This window comes from Carettochelys insculpta, chromosome 10, assembly GCF_033958435.1.
Source record: "Carettochelys insculpta isolate YL-2023 chromosome 10, ASM3395843v1, whole genome shotgun sequence".
In the NCBI taxonomy this organism is placed as follows: Eukaryota; Metazoa; Chordata; order Testudines; family Carettochelyidae; genus Carettochelys; species Carettochelys insculpta.
This window is the reverse complement of record NC_134146.1, coordinates 31,926,888-31,934,486: the sequence shown is the minus strand read 5'-3', so window position 1 is coordinate 31,934,486 and position 7,599 is coordinate 31,926,888. Positions and strand designations below refer to the sequence as shown.

Here is a 7,599-nt window from a genome sequence, read left to right as displayed (position 1 = left end):
ACAGGTGTTTGTCCAATCTGTTCTTGAAACCTCTAATGACAGGGATTCCGCAGCCTCTCTTGGAAGTTTATTCCAGACTAACTTCCTTTAACCAAGTTCTTCCTAATATCTAAATTTCCCTTGCTGCAGAGTAAGCCTTAAGTGGACATGGAGAACAACTGATCACAATCCTTTTATTTACCAGTGCCTAACATATTGGAAGGCTTATCTGGTTCCTCTACAGTCTTCTCGGAAGACTACACTGGTACCTTTTTTCAACCTTTCATCATAGGTCAGGCTTTCTAAACGTTCTGCCATTTTTTTTGCTGCTCTCCTCTGGATTCCAATTCTCTAAAATATGGTGCCCAAACCTGTACACATTACTCCAGCTAAGGAAGGGTTACCATAAATCTCCATACAATTGTGCTATTCTATTATATTAAATGAAGTTCCTAAAATAATATTCCTTGCTTCATGCTCCTTCCCCAAGAACCTCCACTGCAAACTTCTGAATATTCAAGGTACTTAAACTCAGCTTCCCCTATTCTTATCTGCCCCACTTTCCATGCCCACAATAGCAATCTGTCTCCTGCTTTTCTGAAAGTATTCTTCTACTCCATATGCATTGGATTTGATCTTTGGAGTACGCTCAAAGAGCTGAAAGTGCACTGTCTAATTATAATGGGTAGTTAATAATTAACCACATTCCCTCTCTTTTAAAAATGGAAGTCTCTAAACTGTACAGAGCAAATCTATATAAGCTTATATTATACAATTGTTACTACTGTTTTCCTTATCTCTTCTCCACAAAAATGCATATTCCCCCTCAGTGCTGCTCTTACACCTGTCATATCTTGTCCATATTTATATTGCAATGTCTTTGGTGGAAGCAGCTCTTATTTTAAGTTTGTACAGCTAACTTTACATTACAATGAAGAAACAAATCCAACTGCCACATATTAGTGTTTAAATAAGCACATTTTTAAATCCTGGGAACTGTGTATATCTCACTTCTGTCAAGGTGATAGACATCTCTGAACATGATAGCTCTATTCAACAAGAACTTGAATTAACTTTTATTTTAGTAAAATACATGGTAAAAAGCTGTTTAAAAATCACCAGTAGAACCCAAACACTGGTATGAAGTTTACAAAATGCAACTTTAAAATGCAACTAGTTACACTTTTGAAAACACTTGATATGCTCAAAACTATACAAATTAAGATATCCTCAAAAATTTAGTGTAGCTAATCAACAGAAAACATTAGCTCTTCTGCAAGTCTTGGCTTATGAAGAACCTTAAATAATGAATAAGATATTTACAAAATTTTATGGAGCTATGATGAATCCCATAAGAAAATCAAGCTAATAGAATACAGATGAGCATCAGAAATAGTGGAAATACACATAAGTAATAAGATTTCACTCTCTTCAGAGCAGAAGATTACACATTCAGCAGCATCCAACAGAACCAAGCTCAGCAAGTCCTTTAGATGCAATAACTTTTGGATTTGTTGCAACACTTTTTGTTGTATTGTGAGTCTTATAAATTCCAATTAATCTATCTGCAATTTCAAACATGTTATTTCGCAAAGAGATGATGATAAATTGTGCATTTTTTGTTTGCTCCTGAAAGAGAAAGAAATCATTTAATATTAGTTAACAATATTTTAAAAAGGTATACTCATGTGAAGTTTGTAGTCATTAAAGCAAGTAAAGATAACTTAGAAATCTTGTATTTAGATCAGCTGTAGATAAGAAAGGGCCACCTTTTAACATGTATTACTGTTCAGGAAAAACAGACTCCCAGGTGCTGACTATCTAGAAAATTGGTGGATCTCAGTAGCTTGTAATAGTATAACTCTAATTCTAATGATGGCCCAATCCTGCAAATACTTTAGCATGGGTGTTACTTCACCCATGTAATTCCACTGAAGTCCATTTATGTGAATAAAATACTCCAGCATAAGCCATTTCCCAGATCAAAGCCTAATTTAATAAAGTACACACGCAGACTACTACAGCTAGAAGAGTTCTTTTTCTCTCTTTGATTTATGTAGACTTGCTGAGCAAAGATACTGAAAAGACTGGTAGCAAGGTAAACTGCCAAACTGCTGGAATTCTTACGACGGGGATTGCTTTAAAAATTACACAAAAAGATTGATTGTACAGGTTGAACCTCTCTAGTCCAGTATCCTTGGGCCATGACGAGTACCAAATGACAGAATTTGCTCTACCATGGCCATGTCTACACTAGCCCCAAACTTCGAAATGGCCATGCAAATGGCCATTTCGAAGTTTACTAATGAAGCGCTGAAATACATATTCAGCGCTTCATTAGCACGCGGGCGGCCGCGGCACTTTGAAATTGATGCGCCTTGCCGCTGTGCGGCTCGTCCCGACAGGGCTCCTTTTCGAAAGGACCCCGCCTACTTTGAAGTCCTCTTATTCCCATCTGCTCATGGGAATAAGGGGACTTCGAAGTAGGCGGGGTCCTTTTGAAAAGGAGCCCTGTTGGGACGAGCCGCGCGGCAGCGAGGCGCATCAATTTCAAAGTGCCGCGGCCGCCCGCGTGCTAATGAAGCGCTGAATATGTATTTCAGCACTTCATTAGTAAACTTTGAAATGGCCATTTCGAAGTTTGGGACTAGTGTAGACACAGCCCATGAGAGGTCAATATTGCCTAGTGGCATTACCAACACTTCTACTGCTTACAGGGCTTTTAGAAGACATTTAAGAGTAAATTAGAGTTAAACAGCACAGAACACTGAGAGCCGTGTGACCATGGGAAACTTGGCCACATAAGTGGTTGTAAGGGTAACTGAAATCATACAGCATTACAGATGTTGCCAGACAAGAGAGTTCCAGAATACAGAGGTTCAACCTGCATTTTCCTCTATTGAGGACAGTGAGAAAGAAGTAGTCTTCTGTTATTAGAAGACAGCCCAATTAGAGATGTAAGTTTTATGCAACAGGGGATGCAAGATAACAGGTAGTAACATATAATTATCTATCTTTTAGTTTACAATACTTAATTGCATGATTCTTGAGAGAAAATAAAAACAATAGTATAATAGTTGCTTTCTTTTCCAGGGTAGCCAATCAAACAACAAATCACTAAAAAGCCCTAACTCCTTTAGAAGTTAGGGACCTAATTTTCAGAAGAGCTCAGCACACAGGTTTGAGAACAAAGAGGAGCTCCTACATGATAGGCATCATATACGAAAAATCTGTCCATGTTAGGTGCCCAAAACTGGCTGCCCAAAACTTGAAAATCTAATCATACATAGGCAATACCTATAGTGAAGATCATATTTCACAACAGTTAAAGTGTGACAGTACAGAGAGAATTGCTATAAGAGAGCATGGATAATTTATGGAATGTGAGAAAACGACAGTTACCTATTCTGTAACTGGTGTTCTTGGAGTGATTGCTCATGTGCATTCCAAGTTGGGTGAATACAAGCAACTGTCTAGGAGGTGGGGTCAGAGCCCTGAAAGGAACGTAGGATAGCCTATGGCGGCGTCCTCCCTTACATGCTGTGTGAATACATAGAGGGCTGTAAACGTGTGAATTGAGGACCACATGGCTGCCCTGCAGATGTCCTGGATAGGCACCTGTGCCACATATGCCACAGAAGATGCCTGCCCTCCAGTGGAGTGAGCCCTGATTGGAGAAGGGGGGCCCCCGTGAGCTTATCATACTCCTTGATGCACATTACTATCCTGGAGAAAATCCGGTGGGAGGAGACCAGAAGGCCTTTCATCCTGTCAGCTACTGCCATGAACAGTTGCTGTGTCCTATCCATATAGAAAACTAGTGCCCTTGTTACATCCAAGGTATGTACATATTCCCTCAGGAAGGTATGAGGTTTTGGGTAAAATACCAGTAAAGCAATGTCCTGATTAACTTGAAACACAGAGCCCACCTTTGGTAAAAATGCAGGGTGAGGTCTCAGTCTAACCTTATCCTTATGGAAAACTGTATACAAGAGATCCACTTAAAGTGCTCATAGCACAGATACCCTTCTGGCTGAGATTAACAAAAATGCTGTTTTGTAACTCAAACAGCAGAGAGCAGGAAGCCAGAGGCTTGAAAGGGGCCCCCATGAGCTTGACTAACAACAAATTGAGATCCCATAGGGGGCAAGGGTGCCCGAACCTGGGGGTTTGATTATTTCTAAACCCTTCAGAACCCTTTTGACCACTGGTCTGAGAACACTAAAGACTTCCCATGTCCCAGGTGGAAGGCTGAAATGGCTGCCAGGTGCATCCTGACCGAGAAGAGGGATAGATTCTCCTCTATTAAGCCCCACAGGTAGTGTAAAATTATCAGGATGGGGGCCTGCAAGGGTGAGACACCTGTGTGGGTCACCCACACCTAGAATCTTTTCCACTTTGCCACATAGGTTACCCTCGTAGAGGGCTTTCTACTATTTAATAATACTTCCTTTATGGAATCCAAACAGGCCAGCTCCATCTCTCTCAGCCACGGAGCATCCACACCGTGAGGTGCAGCGACCAGAGATTGGGTTGCTGGAGTCTACCTCCTTGTTGTGTCGACAGATCTGGCTGGATTGGCAATGGTATTGGCTTGCGAATCAACAGGTGGAGGAGGGTTGAGTACCAATGCTGGAACGCCCATGCTGGTGCCACCAAGATTATCAACACCCCGTCTGACCAAATCTTGAGGACCCTGGGGACTAGTGAAATTTGAGGAATGCAAACATCAGCAGGCCTGACCAGGGAACATTGAAGGATCCGCCCAGGACCCTGAACTCTGATTGAGGTAAGAACAAAACATCCTGCATTTCACATTGAGGTGGGAGACAAACAGGTCCACTTGGGGATGACCACACTTCCAGAAAATGGATTGAATAACCTCTGGGTGAAGTGACCACTCGTGATCCATAAAAGACCTGCTGAGCTGGGCCACTAGCAAGTTTTGCACCCCTGACAGGTAATGGGCCTGCAACAGGATGCCATGCTCTATGAAGAATTCCCAGAGCATCATGGCCTTGTAACACAGGAGAGGGGGCATGCACCTCTGTTTGTTTTTATAATACATTGCCATTATATTGTCAGTACTGACCGACACGCAATGCCCTGCCAGATTGGCCCTGAAGGTCACACACGCCAGTCTGATGGCCCTGAGTTCTCTCACATTTATGTGGAGTTGAAGGTCTGAATCACTCCACAGAGCATGTGTTCAGAGCTGACTCAAGTGCGTTCCCCACCCCTGTTCCAAAGTATCTGTTACTAGGAAAAAGAAGGGCTGGGGGAGGGGGAGGAGGAGGAGTGTGTGGTGAAAGGGACTCCTGTGAGGCCAACCTGCTCCTCCAACCACCAGCGTAGGGCTGACAGTCTGCGGTGGCACCTTAAACACCAAGTCTAAACTGTCTTACAGGGTGTACACCAACACCAGTGACATTTGCAGGGGCTGCATTCTCAATCTGGTATGCTAAACCACGAAGGTGCATACTGTCATGTGAGCCAGCAGGTGTAGGCAACATCTGACCATCATGGTGGGAACTGCCAAGAAGTTGCAGATAACTCCCATAGTTTGAAACCTGTTGGTGGGCAAGAATGCCCTGGTGCATTTGGTGTCCAGCTGGGCTCCAACAAATTCTATTGACTGAGATGGGAGCAACATGGACTTTGCCTTGTTGATCAGGGGACCAAGACTTGTAAACGTTTGTCAAATCAGTTGTACATGCTGAAGCACCTGGTCTCGGCTGACTGATGGTCAAGGATCGTTCTCAAGTATGGGAACAGCTGCACCCCTGGCCTGCGTAGGTACATGGCTACAACCACCAGGCATTTGGTGAAGACCCTGGGGGCTGCAGAGAGACCGAATAGCAGTACTGTGAACTGATAATGGTTTCTGTCTGCCATAAGTCTCAGGAACCTCCTGTGAGAACCATAAATTGACATAAGGAGACACATGTCTTGTAAGTTGAGAGCAGTGAACCAATCCCCCTGTTCCAGCATTAGGAGCATGAGACCTAGGGATATCATATAAAACTTTATCTTTTTAACTAACTTGTTCAGACCTCTTAGGTCTAGAATAGATCTCAAACCCCACTTGGACTTTGGAATTAGGAAATAAACAGGAGTAAAACCCCTGACCTCTGAAGGAACTTCTTCTATGGCCCCAGAACCAAGGAGGGGTTGTAATTCCCGCCCTAGCAGGATACTGCGAGAGGGGTCCCTGAAGAGGGACAGGGAAGCAGGCTACGAAGAGAACTGAATGGCGTACCCCTTCTCTACCATACAACGGACCCACTGGTCTGTGGTGATGCTGCACCACATATGGTAGAAAGGGGATACACAAAATGAAAAGTGAGGATGCTGGAATGGGTGTGATTGGCTCGACGCTCCTGACCATGCCATCAAAATGGTGGCTTGGGCCTCTGTGGACCTTTTTGATGGCCCTGTGCCTGAGACTGTTGGCTGGAATGGTGCCTGCCTATCCTGTTCCACTTTGTTTCCGTCTGTCCCTTTGCAGTTGCAGGAACTGTCTTGGCTGTGGATGGGGGTTAAAGTGCCTGCGCTGATTAGCAGGTGTATGTAGACCCAGCAAGTGCAGGATGGTTCTAGAGTCTTTTAGACAATGGAGTCTTATAATTTTTCTCCAAGAACAGCATTGGGCTGTCAAACGGGATTGTCTGTTGGACCGTGTATGGTAGGCCTGAGACCTGTAGCTATGCCTCCACTGCACATGGCAATTCTGGACATCATGACTCAAGTGGCAGCGTCTGCAGCATCCAGTGCAGCCTGTAATGCCACCCAGGAAACCAGCTTGTTTTCTGCCACCACCAAAAATAAGTTGAGCAGAGAATGGAAAGAGCTCCAACAACTGGCAGTGCAGCAAGAAGAAACTGAGCAGGGTGGGTTGGGCCATGTATATACTGGTTGCCATATTGATGCCACTCCAGGGGGGGCACCACACTGATCTATGGCTACTGGCTAGGGCCAAAAGCTTCCAATGACAGGGTGTGCACCAGCACACACCCAACTTAGAATGCACATGAGCAATTACTTGAAGAACAATTTACATGACATGCTGTAATCTAGTTATTCTACAGAGAAGTACTTACATATATGTAAAATGCTACAATTGATACATTTTTGAAGTCAAGGGCTGCATCAATTTCATCCATGAAGTAAAGGGGAGTTGGCTTGTAATGATGAAGTGCAAACACCAAAGCTAGTGAACTAAGAGTCTTCTCTCCTCCTGACAGATTAAATATCTTCTTCCAGCTTTTCTTTGGTGGCCGGACACTGAAAAATTAAGAGTTTATAAATTAATTCAATTCACAGTCATTAATATAAATTACACTTTATTATATGAAAAGTCATCATGCCTCAAAGAAATACTCATATGGGTCTTTAAAAGTCCCTTGTGGAAATCATAATATTTACAAGCACTGGAAATTCTCTCAGAACCATTCTTTACAATTAATATTAAATGGACCTGTAATCAGAATCAATTTATAACACATGGAGCAGAACCCACAATATTCACTTACGTTCCTCAAAACAAGCGAGACACAATCTTATGTGTAGACAGTTACTAAAAGGGACAGATTTTCCATTTCACCCCATCTATGTTGAAAA

The 7,599-nt window shown here is 43.1% G+C and overlaps 1 protein-coding gene across 3 annotated transcripts in view; it reads right to left on the bottom strand.

The window, feature by feature from the left end:
• Nucleotides 1-1,043: 1,043 nt before the first annotated feature.
• The window catches only part of SMC4 (structural maintenance of chromosomes 4), a 147,074-nt gene continuing 140,518 nt past the window's right edge, over nt 1,044-7,599 (bottom strand). For all 3 annotated transcript variants that reach the window (XM_075003705.1, XM_075003709.1, XM_075003708.1), the window contains 2 exons: nt 7,080-7,263; nt 1,044-1,608 (listed from right to left, as the gene is read on the bottom strand). In XM_075003705.1, coding sequence (XP_074859806.1) covers nt 1,432-1,608; nt 7,080-7,263 — 361 coding nt within the window. In that variant the 3' untranslated portion in view covers nt 1,044-1,431. The remainder of the gene's footprint in view (nt 1,609-7,079; nt 7,264-7,599) is intronic.